Here is a 22498-nt window from a genome sequence, read left to right as displayed (position 1 = left end):
ATTAACGACGTTAACGGTAGAGCCAGTCGACGCGCATATGTACGTAGCAAAAGCAAAACCGGGCAACCGGTAGAGAACGTTGCTAGAGTCGATAATTACGCCGTGGAATTCAGCGAGAATTAATCTGACCACCGTCGAATCGTCTTCTACTAACTACGCGATCTACTTAACTATGCAATTCTTCGAGAATACGAGAGGATCGAATTAAACACGTGTCGACATCTGGTTTCGATATAACCGAGTGGGAAATTCACCTGTTGCTAGTCTATCGTTGTTGGATAGGTTCTAAGTTAGAAGACTGGAGGAACTAGGAATGCGCTTGCTCAATAATTCTTGCCTCTGGATGACGAAAGAGGCTCGAAGAACGTTGCGTCTTTGCTCGCTCGATTCTGGCCTCTCGATTCTCTCTCCTCATCGTCGGTAGTTACTTTGCATTGGGAATTGGTGTGACGAGTTCGGTCGAGGAATCGTACGTAGACAGTTTAAGGTTTGAAAGTTTTTTGGTAAGCTGAAATTCTACGGCGATGATTTTAGGAAAGAGAATTCTCGAGTTTTGGGAACAATTTTTGCAGAAGCTACGATCTGAAATTATTCCTCGGTATGAAATTATTCTGAAATAATTCGAGTTACGGAAAAGATTGAAATCGCATTCGAGAATTTTTGCAGAGTCGTGGAAAAGACACATAAATAATAGTATCAAAATTATCTTTGATATTGAAACGAAGGTTTTATGAAATCAACTTTAGGAAAAAGAAATATTTGCATTAAGAAAGAGATACGATAAATCGTTCTAAGGATTTCGTGAAACAAAGCTTCGGATAGAGAAGATTTGAACGACGCTATCTTGAAATAAATCGTAAGAAAAAAAAGATTGGTCGATCCGTTGATCTTCCACTGCAAAAGGTACCGTAGTTTTTCGTTTTTACCATAGTCTTCAATTTCCAAATGAATCGTTCTATACCATTTTATTAAAACAAGATGCGCACGATGTATGCCGCGAATTACAGTACAACGTTCCGTTTAAAAAAGAAATTTGCACGCGTCAGACGTTGAGCGCACCGCAAGGATTCAGCTTTTCGTAGTAGGTGTAGGTTTCAGGTTTTCTTGTGGGAATAACACGGCTGAAGGAAGTTGGAGAGCCGGCTTTGTTACGAGGGGGCCCTCTTCTTAACCCTATCTTCGCTATACGCGCGTTGCACACAACGAAGCCGGCTGTTTTTACGTGCGTGCGTTTAATTTCGCGTTACCCTCGCCGCTCACGCGAAACTTTCTTGTTAAAAGCAATTTCGACCAACCAACCAATGAATACGGCGACGTTGCTCCTTGAATTCGCAATCGATGCTCGGTTTTGACTTCTCACTTCCTGTTCATCCCTCAGATTGTCATGGTGTCTTCGTTCGCTGAATTTTGAATTATTAGTGAAAAGCTTATTTACGAATGTATTAAGCATGTTCCTTTTTGAGGCGTTCGTCTGTTGTTCGAGAATATATTATATCATTGTTTGTTATTATATTATCGTTTGTTATTTGGAAGAACGAATATAATCTCGGTTCGTGCGTTTGCTATGGTAAATAGTATACGAATCGAGTTATTTTCTACAGAATTAGGAAATACATCGACTGGTATATAGAAAAATGTATAGTTCCGTTTAAAAAGAGCAAAGAAAATCCTTGAAATCTCGAAGCCATCGAAAGCCGTCGCAAGATGTCCACCCCGAGGCGAATCAAGTTTCGTTCGAAACGCTTTTTCCAAATGAAACGAGTCATCTACGATAAGAGACCAAAGACTTTGGTGAACCGCTGCGTTCAACAACGTTCCAACTAGCTGTAAGTCTAAAGAACGCTGAAACTCATTGTGAAATCGAACAACTGCGAACATGGTCGTACATCGGCTCTAGTTTCCGCTAGCCGTTGATAAAAGACGATGGTATTCTAATTGCGCGAACGTTAGCTTCGCGATGTATTATTAAACGCTGGCGCGCGCGAGCGCGTTTTTATTAATCATGCCAGTCGACCGTATTCCCGTTAGCCGTGGGACGTAACAAGTCGGACAACGCGATCACGAGCGCATCGATGATGACCGGAAATTAGATCACATCCTCTGACGCGAGAAGGATCTTGCTGGTGATCCACGAAAGGACACGCGTGCTTCGTTTATGGTGCACATGGTAATAACGCGTAAGGTAATTAGGTCACGTGTCGGCCCATTCATCCAAAGAACCGCGAACGACTCACAATGAACTGTACAAATGGCCGACTGATCGCAGTTTCCATTTGCATATTACGAGGCAATGCGCTCTCTGAAACAAGAGTGCTCTCTCACAATTACGTGTTTTAATTATAACAGTGTACGGTGTATGCTTTGTTATAGGATGAAATGTGTTGGAATATTTATGTAGGTCTTTGGGAATTCATAGCGTATGGAATTAGTAGGTTATTTATTATAGGATTTAATATCGATACGTTTTCGATATTAGATTTTCGATTTAGACCGATCAAGTCATTTTTCTACGACTTTTTCAGAGATTTGTAATTTAAAGATCAATTGTTCTGGAATCTTTCCACTTTTATCGTAGTAAGTCCACTTTTAACATCGCTGTAAGTCGCTGAGGGAATTTTTTTTATAGATCGCAGATAGACTAGCGAGACGTTCTGCGATCTCTGCTTTTTTTCGCGGAATTTAATATTTCTAATACGTTCTTAATAATAATTTAGATCAACATATGGAATCGTCGTGGAATGAGGAATCTGAGAAGATTGATGTATGTTTTTAAAGATTTATAGATGAATTAGTAGGTCGTTTTCAGATCGCTCGGCTTGTTTCGTAAAATATTAATTAGTCTGTGGACTAATCAGGATTAACGTGCCGATAATTGCAGGTATTGGGATTAACGTAAATAGGCGTACGCAGTACGCAGTATGTTTTGTATTAGTAATTCTATAACTAGTCCATGATAAACAATGAATCGATATAACGATATTTAATATTTATAGAATATTAGGATTAACATAAAACTAGAAGTTTAACGCGTCTAATATATTCTGTGTTCATAAGAGGCAGTTCGAAATACGCGCATGACGTACCCATATGGTGTGTACAGTGAATCAGTTTAATACTTGAACGAGAATTTTCACCAACCAAAATAAATGTAAGTATAGAATCCCCGCGCGAAGAAAACATCAAGAAATTAATTTTTCCATTAAAAAACAAAGAACTTGCGTACAGTGAAAGTTTAGAGAACACGTTAGAATGATAGTTGTACGTAGAAATAACGTTACTGGATATTATCCACGTAGACGTTATTTGATGTAATCCGCGGTAAGCTACGATATCGATACGCAAGCGGACGTTGATCAAGTTCGCCAATATCCGCAACGAAAGTGAACGAATGTCTTCCTTTTGTCGGTTGCTCGTTCACCCATGGGAGAATGAAATTAAAACCCATTCACCGTTGTACGAACGGGACGCTAAATTCACTTCCTAACAGCTTGGAGTTTCTACGGCGTTTAAATGCATTCGATGCGTTTAACGTTAATACGTTAACGTCGTTCGAGCGACGCAAAGCAAGAACTGCGCGATTACTGGTCCGGAGAAAAGAAATTATTTATATAACGATAGGAGTGCAATTGGTTGCGAGGAAAGGTAGATAAAAGAAGCAAGAAGAAAGGAAAAAGTTCGAATAATGGCGGAATATTTAAAATTGTTAGTGTAGTAGAACAGATATAGTTGCAGCGAAATGTTTCATTGTATGTTTATTAAGACGTATTTTCTTCTTTATGTATGGAAAATTTCTATAATTATCGGAGAGAAAATTATTAGAGGAAACGAAGGAAAATAAAAGACTACTATGAATGCAAGTGAATTGTTTCATTTTATGTTATGTATCTCTAATACATTATGTTCCCTACTTTGTGCGTAAAAATTTGTAGAATTGCGAAAGCTAGCAGTTACATATTAGGAAAAATAAGAAAGAGTATCTACTGGGAAAGATAGATGCCCGTTATGATATTAGAGATTGTTGGAAGAAAAAATAATTAGAACGGTGTTTCTGTTCGACTAAAAATTTACTTTTCCATCGTTAATGAATTATTATCCGATGCTTCGATGCAGAAGAACGATTAAACGAAAGGACAAGGAAAACGATACTCTTCCTTGGATGCAACAATTATTCGAACAGTCTGTCAGTCAGAAGTATAAAACAAATAATATCGTCGTTTGAAAGTAAAGCAGGATAATGGTTGAAAGAAAAAGAATCGCGAAGAGGTAAAGGAATCCAAACGAGTCTTGTACTTAGAGCTGAATGCAGATTGACAACATCGAACGTCGTTCTATAAATAATTCAATTAGGAGTTCGCAGGAATATCTAGCATTATCCGTAAGAGGTTACGTAAAACCTGCTGCGAAGGTCAGCGTCTTCGTGCTTCGAATCGCGAAACCTTCTGGTATCGATTACCAATTTCGTTCAGGGGCGGAAGTCGCGACGAAAGTCCATCTAAGGCGGCGGAAGTGGTCGCTGAACAATACCAACCGGTACTGCGTCTCGTGATAGCCGTGTTCGTAGAGTTCGACGACATTTTTATGTCAACTATGCGTTTTAAATACTTTAACGGACAAGGTTAGAAACATAAGAAGACTTTTAACTTGGAAATCTTCTTCCACTAAACGTTTTTGACTTAAAAGTCCTTTTCATCGATTTTATAGACATATAGATATAGATTTTATAGAAAAGGTATTTCGATCACACGTTAGAGGCCCGTTAGAGTTAACATTTTTTTCAGAAGATTTTTGAAATTTCATTTTCTATAAGGAAGAAATTTAACATAATTTAAGATCCTTCATTATGATTTTCAAGATAGATTTTAGGTAAATCGTTATAATAGATCGAGAGTATAAGAAATTGTAGAGATAATGGTTATTTTAGTAATGGATATCCTATAAAGAAGTAACTGCATAGAAAGGAAATTATGCAACAAAGTTACCTCCGATAACAATAACCGATTTCCTTGTTTAAACCACTGCCGTATATTCACGATTTTTTTCATAACCAATTTAAAGAAAACCTTACATTTACAAACCCGTCTGTATCGCTAATAATAGCCTGTTCTATTTGCCATGAAATTATCACTCGAAATATAAGATACGTATCGAAATAAGATCGGTCACGTTGCAAAATCACAGGGAACTGCGCGAGCAATTGAACAAAAATTGGACAAAAATGAGTACACGATACTTTGATTTTCTGAACCGATTAAATACGATGCACAGCTGCAAATGCAAACTTCAAGCCCGGCTAATTTATGCCGATGTAACAGCTGTTAAAACTATATCGCCGGGGGTCCAGTTAGAAAGTATGTTTCCAGTATCATCGTAATTACCGTTTTACCACCACTTCCTGGTTACGTCGAAACCGTTATTTGGCATGGTGTCGGCGAACGTGGAGAGATAAGTTCCCCCCAGGATGTAGATACGAGTGCCTTTCGATCGGTAAACGCATCGAGAACTATCGTCTCGACGTTTTACTCTAATGAACGGCAATCTCGGCCGAATAAGCGAAAGATTTTCTAGAACGGTACTTAGATCGACGAGCTGGGTAACTATGCAAAGGAATTAGTTTCCTCGAGATACTTTGGCGATAATCGGTGAATAAAATCTTCGTGATCTTGAGGATCGACTTTTCGATTGCAGTTCTCAGACTCGTTTTACACGCTGTCACTCATTTTTTCGCTATTATTAATTTTTGCAAGACCAGAAGTACCTATAGTTTGTTTAACACGTGTTAAAATCCGCGTAAAAAAGACCGTGCAAACGTGAATCGTGTAAGAACTTGCAAAGTGTAAAAAGAGTATCAGGTGTATACTTCTTTGAGTATTGACTTTTCAGTTGCTTCTTGTCAGATTTGTAGTGTTGCGTATTTCACGACACTAAATTATCCAAATATATGCCAATTTGTTTCGCTGGTTTTCATCATTTTCTTTATATTCCACGTTTCTTTAGTTTTAACACCAGCAAAATGCTCTTATCTTTAATTATAAATTTATATTTACCAAAACTATAAAGGCTACTTAAAAATTATACATACAATGCCTTAATTCCCAGAAAACTGTATTTTCGAAAATTTCCTACCATAATTCAAGAATGAATTATTTTTTCAATTCCTAAAATGAGCAATCGTACTTAGACCTTATCGATTTTATGGACCAAATTATCACCAAAATGGCGCTCATCCTTCTAACACCTGTTCTAGTTTCCAATAAAGTGTTATTTTATTAGTATCTTACATGGCGTTGGGTGGACTTATAAATCGTATTATGCGATCCAAGGAAATAACGACTTGCACGAAATCGTGCGTGGTTTCACCCCAAAGGCTGGTGGAATCGTGTCTGGCAGCGGTTGCTCGCTTTTTACACGCGCCGTTTCGTGCTGGTAAACCAGGAAATTCGAATACTTTCTAGTATTGACCTACAGCCGCATATCGCGATTTCCCTCCATTTGTCTGTTTTGCCCTGGGCACTTCTTTACGTTGTTCTAATCCGTTTTAACGAGCCCCGAGCCAAAGTGTTTCGTTGTTGGAATATTCTTCGCTCCGTTATCAGAGACGAGATATCTCGCGACGCGATGTTGCTCGTACGATATCACGGGCGAGATATACCGCGCGTATGTTTATTAGGGCGAGAGTTGTAATTACAGGAAGATAGACGCACGAACAATGTCGTGTCGCGAGATATCTGGTCCACAGTTGCGAAGCGGTTAAACGATAAAATAAAATTTCTGACATTTTTTAAATGAACGGAAAAGTAGGAAATTTATAACGCAAGAAAAAAGAAGTGTCATAACATCATAAGATGAAATTATGTTTGACAAGAAGAAAATGTAATATATACCCCGGAATAGATGACTGCTACCAATGCGATACAAATGTTTAGCGCAAAAGTAACTAATCCACGCAGTTTAACGATTTTAAACTTTCTTCTGTCTAATTATATTTATACTACCTTCTCTTTTTTCAGATTCAGAACTTTTTACCAGATTTAGAATTCAGTCAAGGAATCTGTCTAGTTTATAAAATTGTCGTTCAGCCGAGCCTCAAACAAACACAGAGACCAAACTACCTTTTGCTATTTGATTTATGGTTTCAATAACTTTCGTGCAAGTTGATAAAGATTGAACGAGCTGCATTGTAAATCGAGGGCTTCGTGTTGAAAGAAACGCAAATACCCCGTAGCAACAACGCGAAGAGGAACGCCTTCCTAATTTGATATACTCTAATTGCTGCGTGAAGGCAACTTGCAACACGCGTCTATAGTATTCTCTTTTTCTACTCTAAAAACTACAATTTCTTAGCAAGTGCATCCAAGAGATATCTCTAAATTTTCCACGAACAATGCTAATCACACTAAATGTCTCTATACGTCTACGTTTTTTTTTTTTTATGAATCAAAAGCATTCAAATGTCACGCTTGCGTAAAAATCTTCGAAAGAACATTTTTATTATCGTTTCTATTGGCGTGGGATGGTTGTCGTCGCGTATATTCTTTAGTTATCACGATGATCTTTTTAATATCATTTTGAATCGATAAAACAAGCGACAGAGATTTTGTGATGATTTTAATAAAGAATTAAACCAATTTTCTCCTTATCATACATACGTTAAAATCCTTTCGTGCTCATAATTAGCGATAGTTAAGTTTCGGCGTTTTCAGGTTCTTCTCATACTCATTCCTCTCGCTCTTGCATCATTTACCATTCAAACTTCTGTTGCATCATCGTACACATTACCTGTGCTTTACCCGTCGAGTTCAACCTGTCGAATTATGCACTGAATCAACTTGTTTTCGCGAGACTTTCTACGAGCCACCTCTTATCAACAGCCTTATCAAGAGCAGCATGTAGAGTGATTCGAAAAATTGATCGCATGCCAAGCCGCCTATCTCCTATTAACGCGTTACCGGTATAAATCAACAGATGCTGTTGGAAAAATGACGGTGATTTAGTCTGCTGCGTATCAGGTTTCCCTTCAGTTTCGGGGCCGTTTACATTTCTCATTTTTAGGTCAGCTTGACGCGAAAGGTGCGATAAATGATACGATCGATAATTCGAGCGTTCCTATCCTCGTTCGTTTGTCTCGTTGTAGAGATAACTTCGTTTAAAATCCGAGAACGAGCGATCAATTTTTCGGGTCGCTGTATCTACCACGATCAACATCGACATACCGACCTTCGAGTTTGTTTCGAAACAACCTTCCATTCAACCTCCGCGATTTGAGTTCCTCTGACAAAACATTTTGCGTGGTATTTTCTATCAGGTCGTGTAAGCTAGGTAATTGTATCGAGGATTAAACATTACGTTCGAATTCGTATCTTCTTAGCCGGTACACAGCACGATTTTCAATTGCGAAACTATCTTCCGACGATTCCCAAAGAAGCCATAATCGCCCGCAACTTGAAAGAGTACAAAATCTAACCGTTGCACCGAATCTAACTCATTTCGTTCTAGAAACCCGCAGGATTAACACATACCGTCGCAGACAACTATGGTCGTCCTATTAGGCGTTTCTTCGGCGCAATCATCGTGACGAACAATGGGGCGTTGCATAAAAGCGCATCTACAGCGCAGCGATGAACTGCTGCCGACAAAATAATAAACTTTCGCGAACCACCCGGTGGGTTTTCACGAGCTCGTAGGTGTGCGACTCGCTTCCCACGAGCTCGCGGGCAGTTACGTCAGCCGTGGGTCTGCAATTAGCCGCAACTCGTCGCGCGAACAGTGCGTGCGTGCGCGGTGCACGTGCAATTGGCGCTCCTGTTGCTCTTCGAGCTACCTCGAGACCGAGCAACTTGTGTAACACGCCGTTCTCAAAACTTTCGCCGATAAAGTGTTTGATAAGAGTCTTAATTGGCGATATTAAATCGTAGTAAAACTCAATTAGATCGTATATCCGTGACTCGGTGCAATAAGTACCAATGTCGGTATTTATAAAGTTCGGATATTAGCGCTTTTGCAAATTATATATTATCCGATTATTATCCCATTCGATGGATCATAAAATTGGATCGTGAAAAACAAATCCACGATCTGCGATCTACGATCTGATTTGCAATAACGTCTAAGGGATATGTTTAGTTAGTTTTAATGGTTCGTATTAATTTTAGTTTGCTATGTCAGTCGTACGTGTTAACGACTCGCTTCAAGTAAGAGGACAAAATGTTTTTCAACGAGCTACTAATTAACTCCTTCTCGACGACTATTTCCTAGTTTCCTTTTTTCGGTTTGGCTTCAAGTAAAAGTGAGTTTACAGTCTACTTTCTTCTTTTCTTCCCAATACTCGCCATGATAAATACTTGGAGATCGACGAAGAATTCTTCTCTTCTTGGGAGGCGTTTTATTGTCAATTTAGAGGATGAGAATTTTGGATGGGAGGATGAGAGCATTAATACCGTAGGCAAATAGAAAAGACAGCGACGAAGGCAAATTAACGTGCTTTCACGAATTTTTGAGAGTTTCTAGTTGGGTGTGTGTAGTGTATACACGAGCATAATAATTTAAGAAGTGTTCTTCGTTTCTTTCGGACACCGTCGTTTCTTTATTCGGTAACTTTCTACGTGTGAGCAAGTCATTTCTTTATTTGGGAAATTTTGTATATTTGATGCGGAACGAAATTTCATTTCGTAGTAATTAATATAAAATAAACACAATGGGGTGTAAATATCTTTCGTAGCCGCTGTATGAGATAACGAAATCCTATATCCGATCTTAAACCCAAGAAACAAACACTTCGCATCGATCCAGTGAAAAAATACGACTCCGGAGAACATCAACGTCCGTCTCAAAGGAATTAATCAAAGAGAAGCGGACAATGCAATGGCAGAGAGCATTCGATAACGGTAACGGTACCCATTGCGAAAGGAACCAGCTGCTACCTCGATTCCCACTCTTCAAGCGCGTAATTAGGTCGTTCCTCTAATCGTTGATTCTCGCGCGTCAAATATATTTATTCTGTTAGAATTCCTCGATTGACTCGGCGTTTTAACGTTGCTCGTTTTACATATGCACATATATAAGTATATACATATATATAGTGTAAATATAACAATAGCGAATATAATACGATAATATTAGTACGGAATATTAGCCAAGCTTAATTATTCCAACATACGTCAGCATGGATAACGATTTTGCAATTTCTAACGTAGAAAAGTGTCAATCGCGTTCAGCCATTCGAAGCGTACGAATATTTCCGCGATTGTGTAGGCTCTGAACGAACGCTGTGATCGGTCGACCGGGCCGGAAGACCCGTTACCTGCAATCGACAGGAAGTCTGCATCGTCTAGGCTGGCCACGCCACGAGATTACGATTACGCTTGCGGGAAATCTGGCCGGACTCGAGCGAGCCGAGTCAAACGCTGCCACCTTCACCTCTCCGCGACTCTGTCGATTATCGGTGGCGGTATAACGGTTCCCAAGGGGATTCACCGAGGAGCGTGTGTCTTCCTTCGCGACGAACGCACCCGTTCACGTGGCGGATTCAACGGAGAAATCCAAGTCGTTGGCCTCCTGCTGCGCTTCGTTCGTTCGTTCGTTTGCATTCGGCGGCGATCTGACAGAGTTATCGCTCTGTGGAATTATTTCGGTGGGGATTTTTGGGTCGATGGTAAAATCTTCGATGCGATTACTTTGAATTCTCTACCCTGTCTTCCTCTTCGTTACTTTAGTACTCTTATTTCATCGAATGATCGTGTTCGTTTATTCGATTCACCAGGAATCTGGTGTAGTCATCGTTCTCTAGAACCGACGTTTCGTTGATTCATTTTGTCGACTTCTTAAAGAAGACTGATTCGATACTAGGACCATTTACTCGCACGTATCGTCAGACTACACGACGTTAACCCCGTTCGAATCCAAGGATGACCGGCAAAATGAAACGTCATTAAATAATAATCCGATGTCTGCGGAGATTTATCACGTTTCTCGATTACGCGGCAGGCTATGCTACTGCTGTGCCACAATTCAGCCGCAGAAACCGTAAGGAATTTTATGGGAACCGGCGTACATCCTATACATAGAGCGACTTTATGTGCCGCATATTCCGTAGGCGAACGACGAGCCTCGCTGAACTCTGTATTTAAATATTTAACACTGACCAGTTTCGTTTCATCCTTATACCTGATCTTTCGCTCTCAAACGATATTTTTAAGCCGCGATACTTCGTTCCAAAGCATGGTCTGTTTTATTCGCCGTTCTATAAGATTATAACGCTCTTTGCCACGTAAAATGCAGAAGATCAAGTAAAACGATACATTCTAAAATTAAGTATCGATAATTCGAATTATTAGAGACATCCATGGCAGAAAAATTATTTCATTGACTGTTGGTCGGGACTGAACATTTCTGTTGCTAGGTTAAATTACCTTTTTGCGAGCATTTAATTAAACTAGTTTCACTTTCTCTAATTATTCTCAGGAGACTCTACCATATGTTTTTTAGACGAAGAAATTTACATAATAGTTTCTAATTATAATAAAGTTTTTGTGTCACGAAGAGATCAACCTCGTTTAAATACAAATACTGTATTTGGAAAGTGTCAAGGTCTGCGTATAGTCCTCGAGTCATGTTACTGCTCAAACACATCTCCCTCGTCTTCTCTTTCCCCGATATTAATGAACGGTCGATGCTAATGAACAGCTTGTTCAAACGAGACTCTTTTCTTCTCTGTTACAGGAATATGCTGATAAGAGAATTGGCGGCCGTGTGGGTCGCCGTCCTCTTGTGCCATCTTCAGCTAACGGAGTCTCAGGTGAGCGCTCGATTATTATTCCGCTATGGCTTTTCGATGACATCGCGGTCTACATTGTTTCACACTTACTTACGTATAAACATATTCCGTCGTGCGAAGTGAATATAATGGAGCGATCGAAATCGGGTCGAGAAGTCACAACGTGATTTTTAACAATTTAATTCATCGCCTATCTCGTTCTTGTCAATTTACCTTACTACGATACGCTTATACATTTAACGAGAGGGAAATTTCATTTATCGGATACATCGTAGTACCCATCGCGAATATCAAATTCTAAAAGTATCTTCAAAATTATCGAGAACATCGTTTCGTAAATCGTTTAAATTTTTGAAATTTTCCCGTCAAATAAAATTCCTCGTATACGACGTGTTCGAGATGAAAGATTCGAATTAAACGTATGACGTTTGAAATCGATCATCTTTGATCAAAGTAAGAACCACATTGATTTTTGCGCATTGCGGTTGTAGTTCCGCGTTCTAAAAAAAGGGAAGACCCGTCGTTTCTCGAAGAAAACGTTCAAATCGAAGAACGTAATAAATTAAAAGCTAAATTATGGTCTTATCGTAAAACAATATCCACCGATATTTTCAGTTTGTAATATAAAAGTTACTCGGAAAGTGATACGTATAAGGTATAATCTTCGAGCCGTTCATTCACACGCAAACGCGAGGGCGTCACGCGAGGATTAAATGGAGATTTGTCGGTTTGAACGTGGCATCTTGGTGTGCCAGCAGGGCATCGAGGATCCTCGTTTCACTATACAACGACTCGCGTAGAATTCTTGAGAAATCGAGCCGAGGATTATGAAGTAATTGGCATGTCGAGCCCCACAGGAGTTGGCATCGTTGGCTGGCCGTTTGCTCGGCACCTGAATGTGGAGTGTGTGTGCGAGGTGAAAGTGAATTTCAGGCCGCGTGTACACGCGTGTGCCCTATCCGAAGCGCAAACAATGTTACCAACTGTGCACAGTTGCAACATTTTGAGTATAGGAAGCGTCAACGCGTCAGAAAAACGTTTCGTGTATTTCCAACTGCGTGAGATAACTGATTTTCGCGCTAATTTTTCGATTCTATCGAACGGATCTCGTACTCCGCGTTAACGAAGTGTCCTTTTCTTTCGAACAATTACGGGTTTTATTTTTTATCGCAGCTGTTTTTTAAAAGTCGATAAAAATAGAAAAGATCGATATCTCTAAGCGTCGGATACGGTAGAATTTTGTTAGTCGAGAAATTCGGTATCTTCAGCTCGTTTAATTACGAAGGTGCGGATAAGATCGAGAAGATTTTTCCGAATTGATATCGAAAACTACTAAACGCTTTTAACTTTGACATACCAACGATGATATTCTAAATAATCGCTTTATATTTCATAGCGTATGTACACATCTGTCGATTCTAAATGGAAATAGCAAGTATTCATTGTCTGCGATTATTAGCTCGTTAGTTCGTGTTTTTTAACACCACGCAGATCGATCAAAGTGTCCTAGTATCTACCTGCGAGCATCGCTGTATTATTATCTTTTATCGTCTCGTTGCAATGCAAAATTCGATCGTTATTCGTCGAAGAAAGTTTTACACGCGAGATGATCGAAATGAAGATGAAAATCACCGAAAATCAAGATGAATTCACCGAAATAAACGCAACGTTTCGTCAAAATCCTACAAACGAGAGGAAGAAAAAATGGAAAGATCCGTTGACGCATCGAATACCAGTGATCGTTGGCTGGCCGCGTGGAATTCCATCGGCCTCCGTTTCTCCTCTCACGAGTGCCTCGCGTCGCACCTTGAAGGAATGCAGCACACCGTTATGTCACTGATATTCTGGTACGCGAAGAAAACTCGCGAGAACTCACGGTCGTATTCTACGTACGAACCACGGTGCCGCTTTCCGGCGAAGATGAGCGCAAAACCAACAGATCCTCCGCTAGATTGGCCTCCTTCACTTTCTCCAGTGGAATAACAATGCTATTCTATCTCCATTCGCTGTTGCGAATCCGCGCCATTCGATGCGTACTCGTACAACTTTTAAATAACGAAAGACTCGCGTAAGAAAAATACAGGAATCGCTTGATTCTCCGAAAGATATTGCGCTCGGTACTACTTAGTTTAAGTACGTTCTGTCTCAGCAAGCCTTCTCACTGGGTGGTCACTGATATCCTCAGGACGTGCATGTAGCCTTAGACAAATAATAAAAAAGAAAGAAAAAAGAGAGAAACGAGGAAACATAAGAAGAACGAGAAATTTCTCTTTGTAAGATTTTCCTTATTTTCTTTTACTGCGGATAGATATACAGGGGTCTCGCGTATTACCTTGGCTCGATTTCTCAAGAATTCTAGGGACGTCGATAATTTATTCCATTTGTCGACAAGCTTTAAGACGTGTCTATTTCAAAATATTTATAAAAAGATTTCGCGTTTGTCGGATTAATTGCAATTTCTTAGGGTTAATTAAAGTTTGCAGAAATTGTTAGACGTATCTTATCTATGTTCGTATAGTTTATCTAATCGATTAAAGTTTAGTGCGTCTAGTAACTAGAAATTTCTGCTGGAATTCTAGATCGAGCAGAAACAAAAATAGATTAGGTTTTAAGTCGAGACTCTAAACCCTCCATCTGCTACCCTATTCTTACTGACGTCGTTCGCATACCAGGCCGTCTGAGTCAACGTAATTTTTTCTTTTTTTAAAGGTTTCTGTGTTTTAAAAACTTTCAAAAACTTCTTATACACTCTTTCAGATTTCGGAAATATCATCCAGTAGTTTTTAACGCTGCCTTAATTCTTGCCTTAATTCTTCTAAGCAAAACAAAATTTAAACAAAGGCATGGGAAAATGAGATCCTGTCATTTTCTACCCTTCCTTATTTTCCACCCCTTTCTTCTCTGCTTTTCTCCTTTCTTTACTCTTAAATTGTCAACTTACAATATATATGGTAAATATGGAAATATCTCTCTTTGAGAAATCCAACAAATAAGAAGAACTTTCCTCTTCGTGTATGGTAGAATAGTCGCGACATCCTCGTCCTTTTATGCAATCGACGTCGTAACTCGTATTTCCCGCGCTCTTCCGGCTTCGATTCAAAACTTTTATCCCACGTTCTCAGGCACGAACGTCCTCGGGTTTCGTCATTCGTCAAGTGGAATTGTAGCGAGTTACTAGATTCGGTATGTGTGAAATATTGCCTTTTTCTGTTAGAGAAATCTGTACGGTGTAGATACGGATGCGTCCATACTGTTACGTGTGACGTTAGATGGATCGAATCGATATTGATGGGAATTGGGTGAATAAGAGACGATTCTGTGGAGATTTCCTGGTTTTAAATACTGTTACGATTGCAATTTTAGTTCTATGTTGCGTTTATGTTCGATAAAGTTACAGAGGTAACAAGAAGATAAACTATTTTAGATGTCTGTGTATATACCGATAGGATGTTTAATTATTTACTTATTTATTTATCCACTTTATCCAATTTATTTGTTTAGCACTATGCCGAAACTTATAGGAATAACGAAAAATTACCGATTGACGTATTTTAACTGCATTTCACTTTTCTCCAAATTTCTCATTTAACATCTGCAGAATTCATTATATACTTTATCAACTACTCTGTCCATAAAACTATATATAAAGATAATTTCAAGAAAAATCGAGCCGCTCGGAGATTAAACGATCGACTGAATTCGCCGAAGATATCTTAACTTCAATATCAAAATGGTTTAGTAATAAATTGAATGCTTAAAAAATCAACCAACGACCTTGATGAATCCTTTTACCTTCATACACGCATGCACGTTCAAAAATTCATATACGCTTTTATATCGAAAGCCTAAGTGCAAGAAACTACATTTACGACTTCTATAAGAAAGCTTAAAATTTATTTCACTTTAAATTCCTGTCGCTTTATCGGGACGAAAGGAGGCTAAAGTGGTCGAATGCTTTGAGTTACTACGCCGTAAAGCGTTTTTAACGCGTTACTATGTTTCTTTGTTACAGGTTCCTACCACAAATGTCTTCACCTGTCCGAACGGTGAGTAACTTTAAAAAAATACTTCTCGATATCATCGACTTCTAAAGCAAGTAATTCCTGGCTGATGGCCAGACTATCGGTCACCTTGAAAAGGTCGCACCTGGTGGTCCTATACCTGGCCAGGTAGACTACTAAACTCGTGGACCAGGTTGTGCTTCAAAATTTTTTAAGGCGTAGGGTCCCTATTATGTGGCCACGAATCTGCCAGAATTTCGCTTTTTATTTTAAAGGGAAGGCAGGTGAAAATAGGCTTCGTGAAAATAGAAAACTTAACGTAATTTATATCATAAATTAATATTATTTTTATCAATATTATAAAATATTGTTATACGTTAATTATAATCGTTCCGTTATTTTATTAGGTTTTGTAAAATTGAGTCGGGAACGTTCGAATATGTTAAGAATTTTGAACATCGAAGTAGCGTGTCATCTTAAATTTGTCGGTAAATATTGCGTTATTAAGTAACAAATTGTGAAAACAAATACTTGCGCAATTTGTGTAATTATTGTCTCAATAATCACGATACAGTTGACGTTAACGAAACGATCGAAGCAGAAAGGTGAAACGTGTAAAGACAGTACAGGGATATATTGAAATAGCAGAGTATATCCTTACGTATTACTTTTTTAATTTTAAACGCACACGCGCGAACGATTATAACAATCATTAAACGGAATATTTCAACGATTAGAATTTTTCTAGTAATTCTTACTTCATTCTTATTCATCCTTTTTCTTCTAAAAAGGTAACAAAGATATATTTCTCGATCGAACAAGCTTTCTTTCTTGTCTTCTTATTTCCTCCCCTTGCTCTCGTAGCAATTTCATACTGCCTTTTGGAAAACTACCAGTGCTAATCCATCAGATACATTCTTTACCTAGCATGATGCACTTGCAGTATCATTTCGAATAGAAACCAAAGTGTTTCTTTCTTCGATGATCTCAATAAAGAATGAAATAAATCAAAATATCATTTCCTAGTCGTATATCAAAATCTTTCTCGTTCTCGTAATTCGAAATAGCCGAACCTCGACACTCTGAAGCTCTTCTCGTACTTGTACTTTCTCCTTTCTTACTACTGAAACCTTAATCCTTCCACGATCGAACTGCACAACGTTGCACAACTTGGTTGTTCTTTTAAAAAAAAAATTTGAGGAGGAATACGAAAGCGAGACGCGTACGGCGAATAAATCACGCGAGGGACAATGAGGATAAGAGTTCGGCCATTCGCAACGTTGCTCCACTTTTCCTCGTTACTGGCAGCGCAATTAAGTAGGTTGCACGTACAAGTATGAAGCTACTTGATCGTTAACCGTGTTCTGTCGCGTGAGCTCGAGACGTTTCATGTTCGATCGAGCCGGACCTGTGCCGGCAAGCACGAATCTACCGCTTTCGGATGCAAGAATTCCTCGAGCTTCGAAAATAACTTTATTTCAGCTCGCTGACCCTGCTCCAAGGCCTTGGAACCATACTCGATCATCGAGGGCCTGAATAATTCGTCCTGCGATCTTTGAATCGCGATGCGAAAAAAATTTATCGAAGGCCTAAGATCATCGTCGTGACGAAGATACGGACCTTCTTTTCCTTTCAGGATTAAAATTGTTGAGTTATTTAGCAGAACCTGTATGACAGTACGAATGTAAAATCTATTCCAGTAAGCCGAATATCGATATTAATATTAACAAACGAGGAAAATACGGTTCCATCAAAGTTTGTCCTCCTCTAGAGGATTAATTTTAAGATTCAATATGGTTATCCTCGTACTTGCTTTTGGGATTAAATGTACGTTTTCGTCATCTTCTCGGAAATGTTGTTTGTTGGATTGATAATGGATGATATTGGTTTTTTATCAAAATTCGTAGCCGTGTCATACATCTTTGGACCTAATGGATCGTTACATTTTACAATATTGCTTAAGGAAGAGAGAAAAAGAGAACGTTAAACAGGAGGAGAAGAGAAAGCAACGATTAAAAAAGGGATAGATCGATTGCGATATTTTTGGAGACAGCGTTAACAATCCCGTACACAGATCTTTCGTTTAATACGTTCCACGACGATTTGCGAACGTTCGTACCAGGGAAAATATATCGCATGCCTTGTTTCAATCAAGAAATGCTAATAGTCGCGAGGAGAACCGCATGGTCGGTATAAACATGGCCGTTTGACCTTTTAAAAGAAAGGAAGGCCGGCATCGAGTATTTCTCCGCGAGTCTAACGCAAGCTGGCATCGAGAAACCATTGAGAAATCGTTTGAACGCAGAAACTATCGTTAAATACCTACGACAATCCCAATCAATATCTTCGAATCTATTTGTACGTGCAATTATACTTCGATTGTAAAATTTAATTATATTTAATTATGCTATTTAGTTATAGAATCTATTCGTTTCTATAAAGTAATAATAGAGTGATACCGTATCAGATACACGAAACAACGATCGACGAGTTAATAAGTCAAACACTCGTTGAATTTGTTGAAAATCGGAAATAGTCAAATTCGTAAAAAATCCGATGCTCGAGAATCGAAAGGTGAAGAACACGAGCACACGAGAAACGTTTCAGCCGACTCGGCGAATCTCTTCTGTAATGTGTTACCCGCTTACCCAGCGACCTACCTTTGACTCTCGGTGCTCACACACCGCTGAATCGCATTAAAAACGATCGAGGTCGTTATGTCCGTCCCTGTCTGTACAGGTCACCGGTTAACCGCGTTTCCTGCGTCGAACCTGTACCGAAAGTTTCACCTCCTCGCTCGTAAATCGATCAGACAATGGTACAATGGTTCGCGAAAATATTAGGACGCTTATCGTAGAAGCCATGATAGGTTTGCGATATGGGATAGATTTAATAAATGTAATGTAGATTTGTGGTCGTTAGATGCTGACTATGAACGTCCTCTGAGTATGATAAATAGAGAAAACAGGGGGAAAAAGGTTGAACTCGTCCACTATTCTACTAAATTTCGGAGTAGGACAAATTTTGTTCTGTTATTGCGTGCCATGTGGCACGATCGTGTAAAGAGAAATATAACTTGATATTTTTCTTGCACAGGATGGGAACTGAAAGGTATACATTGTTACAAATTCTTCAACATCAGGCACTCTTGGGAAAAGGCAGCGGAATTATGCAGGAGGTAAGTGGATCAATTGTCAATAGCCTTTTCATCGTGTTTCTCTCGGTGCTACTGGCTTTAATAATTCGAGATAACGATTTCTACGTTTTTTGTGCATAAAAAAATTTATTCGCTATTGAAACGTCTCGCGTGCATCGATGAAAATTCGTTGGTAATCCGCGAAGATAGACAAATCTGCGAATTATTGTATTACCAATCATTATTTGATCGATTCTGTACCTACAGCATCGTAGGTAACAAAACTCCGATCCGTGTACAGTTACCGAGAATTTACGTAGAGATTTCTTTAAATAGACTCAAAATTTTACATAAATAACAAATGCATGAAAATCCTCGGTACCAAACACGTCGGACACTCGATCAAACTTGCCGCGAAATCTTCTATCGAATGACTCGATGCATGTCCATTTATGTACTCGTACGCGTCGACGTTGCGAAACGAGGAATGAGAACAGAGGAAAGAAAATAAAACGGAGCATCGCGAGGAAACTCGGTGAATGCCTGTGTAACCGCGTCATTACACGCTAGAACGAAGCAAGAGATGGACGAATTGATGCGATTACAGGTACGGCAGCGAACTGATGGTGGTGGAGTCGTACAGCGAGAACAACATGTCCGCGAGCATGATCGGCCGGCATTTGGATCGTTACTGGCTTGGCCTGGCCTCCCTCGACGATTTACGAACCAACACGCTCGAGTCGGCCGCTGGAATGCTCGTCTCCCAATACGCCGGTTTGTAAAATCACGCTTCGCTCGACTTTCCACGCATCTCCACCTCTGACTCTTAAATCTTCCTTGGCGCCATCGTTATTCGAAGACGAGATCGTTACGACGTACGATCATAGATGAACCGAAAAAATGTTTTTCATTATCCAATGGCGGCCATAAGTATCAGCACACCTATTGGTATTTCACACACATTACACGCTTCGCATTGCCATTATGTTTTCTAATTGTCTCATTATAAATCTGTTACTCAATTCGTATCGCGTGTGCCTTACGATATAGATCGTTGAATTAAGAAAAATTTGTTGGAATTTTTCAATAAATACGATTAAACGGTAGATTCTAATACTTGTGAGCTATCTAATACTACTATATATTTAGAATACCATATATATTTTTTAATATTATTATTTTAATTCATATCTTCGTAAATACACGTATAAAATTTTACAGCGGTCTTATTTTTGGCACAACTAGTATATTGTGCATATATTTCTAAATATACATATTTGGAATACTAGTTGTATCGAAAATAAGAATTGTGAAATTTGATATGTGAATTTACGTACGTCTTAATCGAAGAGCACACTGGGAAAATATGACGAGTCAAGGCAACGATAGTTTGCTCTGGAATTGACGTCCTTCTAACGATCGAACACACGTGCAGGCCGGTTTTCATCGGGGTCACGGAAACGCGGAACTGCATCGTGTATACGACACGAAGACACACTTTTCCCACAACAATGCCCAGATACCGTCGCTTTTACGTCTGCTCAGGTGCAAGCTGCAATTTACTCGTCTGGCGTATTATATATTTGCATAACATTTTCTTTTCTTTAGCTGTTCCTCCAACTATCCTCGTATAACGCGAATTCTGTCGCTTCTTACCAGTAAATTCGGTTTTCGATTTCTACGTTCCATAAAATCCATGATTTTTCTTTTCGATGTTCCGCGGATATCGAAAATTATCGCGTCACATAATTGTATTTGACATTGAAAGGTAGACTGCCAAAAGAATTGTAAAATTCTCTATTTCGAGTATACCAAGAAACTACGACTTAGAAAACGATAATTTTCAAATGAAATATAAATTAGACGAATATACACGCGCAAGTTGAAATAATATCAGAGGTCGATTCCAAAATTTGGTAATGAAAAATTATTTTAAAATGTAATACAACCCTGTAAATTTGCCAACGAATTATAGAAAAAGACGCGATATTTAAAGTCGTTTGCTTCGTTTTCGTAGAAAGTTCTCTAACAAATTCCTTGAGATAATAACACTATCACGAGTGCAATTGAAAAAAATGGCAGAAGTTGGACCAATTTTCTTAAATTCCTGGCCATTTCATCGAGCGCCTCGCGTTTCCCCGAAATTCCATCGAACGAGAAGGACAGTGGGCCTGAACAGCTTTGGTATTCAGGTTTCTGGGCGTCGAAGCAGCCGAATCCGCAATCAGGTGAATGCGTGGACGTCGCGTTGACGGATGACCGACAAACGTGGGAGCTGACCACGTGCGAATCGTTGCTTCCTTTCATGTGCCGTGCCAACGCCTGCCCGGCAGGTAATCATTTCTCCACGACCTCGCACAACCCTAATCGCCTGACTGTGAATGTTTATAATATAATAAATTCATATCTTTGAGAAATTGAGAAATTTACTCGATCTTTTAATACCAGACCTACCGCAGTGATGAAAATTGCCAATTCATAATTTCTAACTTGGCAAACGATAGTTTTGAAATTATATAAATGGAATACACGTAATCGAATATAAATTGAGAAAACGGAAATTAAAGTTGGGAAACGTAAAAAAATGTATTTTATATTTTATCATTTGCATTGAATATTCCTTAAATTTTCGAATGTTATACTTCTTAGATTTATGTTATCGTATCGTTTCGAACTTGATGTATATTTCAGTACATTTTTGTATATTTAAATATTCCATAAAACGCGCAAACATTCACGGTCTGGTCTACTAATCACCGTAAGATATCATTCATCTTTATAGTTAATATTATTCGTGAATTTTTGTAGGCTCTTTCCACTGTTCTAACGGAAAGTGTGTGAACGCGGCGTTTAAGTGTGACAAACAGGATGATTGCGGTGATTTTTCGGACGAAATAGATTGTCCGGCTAATTGCCAGTTTTATATGGCCAGCAGTGGCGACGTGGTCGAGAGCCCTAATTATCCGCACAAATATGCACCCCTCAGCAACTGCAAGTGGACCTTGGAAGGCCCTCAAGGCCATAATATCCTGTTACAGGTACAAGACCCCCGTTTTAACTCTCATGTTGATATTCTTCTTTTATTTCGATGCTCGCGATAGCCAGTAAAGAATATCGAATAAAAATACAGGCTGCGCTCTTTATCAAAGAATCGTAAGAGAACTCTATTAACGTCAACGAGTTATCTTTTTTTCTTCTTTGTTCAGTTCCAAGAATTCGAAACGGAAAAGAGCTTCGACATAGTACAGATCCTGGTCGGTGGTAGGACAGAAGAAAAATCCGTGAACCTGGCCACCCTCTCCGGCAAGCAAGAACTCACCAACAAACTATTCGTATCCGCCTCGAACTTCATGATCATCAAATTTAGCACAGATTCGTCGGTGGAAAGGAAAGGTTTCCGAGCTTCGTGGAAAACCGAACCGCAAACTTGCGGCGGAATTCTTCGAGCAACTCCTCAAGGACAGGTCCTCACCTCTCCAGGATATCCTCAGAATTATCCTGGAGGATTGGAATGTCTGTACATTCTGCAAGCTCAACCTGGTCGTATAATGTCGCTCGAAGTACGTAATAGAATGAAAGAATTAAGTTTCT

General features: G+C 39.2%; 1 protein-coding gene across 3 annotated transcripts in view; it reads left to right on the top strand.

The window, feature by feature from the left end:
* The window catches only part of LOC100747564 (sushi, von Willebrand factor type A, EGF and pentraxin domain-containing protein 1), a 51859-nt gene that overhangs the window by 10562 nt on the left and 18799 nt on the right, over nt 1-22498 (top strand). For all 3 annotated transcript variants that reach the window (XM_024368030.2, XM_012386292.3, XM_003489913.4), the window contains exons 2-8: nt 11716-11791; nt 15783-15816; nt 18868-18949; nt 19515-19681; nt 21100-21240; nt 21716-21945; nt 22114-22467. In XM_024368030.2, the coding sequence (XP_024223798.1) occupies nt 11720-11791; nt 15783-15816; nt 18868-18949; nt 19515-19681; nt 21100-21240; nt 21716-21945; nt 22114-22467 (1080 nt within the window). In that variant the 5' untranslated portion in view covers nt 11716-11719. The remainder of the gene's footprint in view (nt 1-11715; nt 11792-15782; nt 15817-18867; nt 18950-19514; nt 19682-21099; nt 21241-21715; nt 21946-22113; nt 22468-22498) is intronic.

Source organism: Bombus impatiens, unplaced genomic scaffold (genome assembly GCF_000188095.3).
Source record: "Bombus impatiens unplaced genomic scaffold, BIMP_2.2 scf_0382, whole genome shotgun sequence".
Lineage (NCBI taxonomy): Eukaryota > Metazoa > Arthropoda > Insecta > Hymenoptera > Apidae > Bombus > Bombus impatiens.
This window is presented reverse-complemented; position numbering and strand designations above follow the sequence as displayed.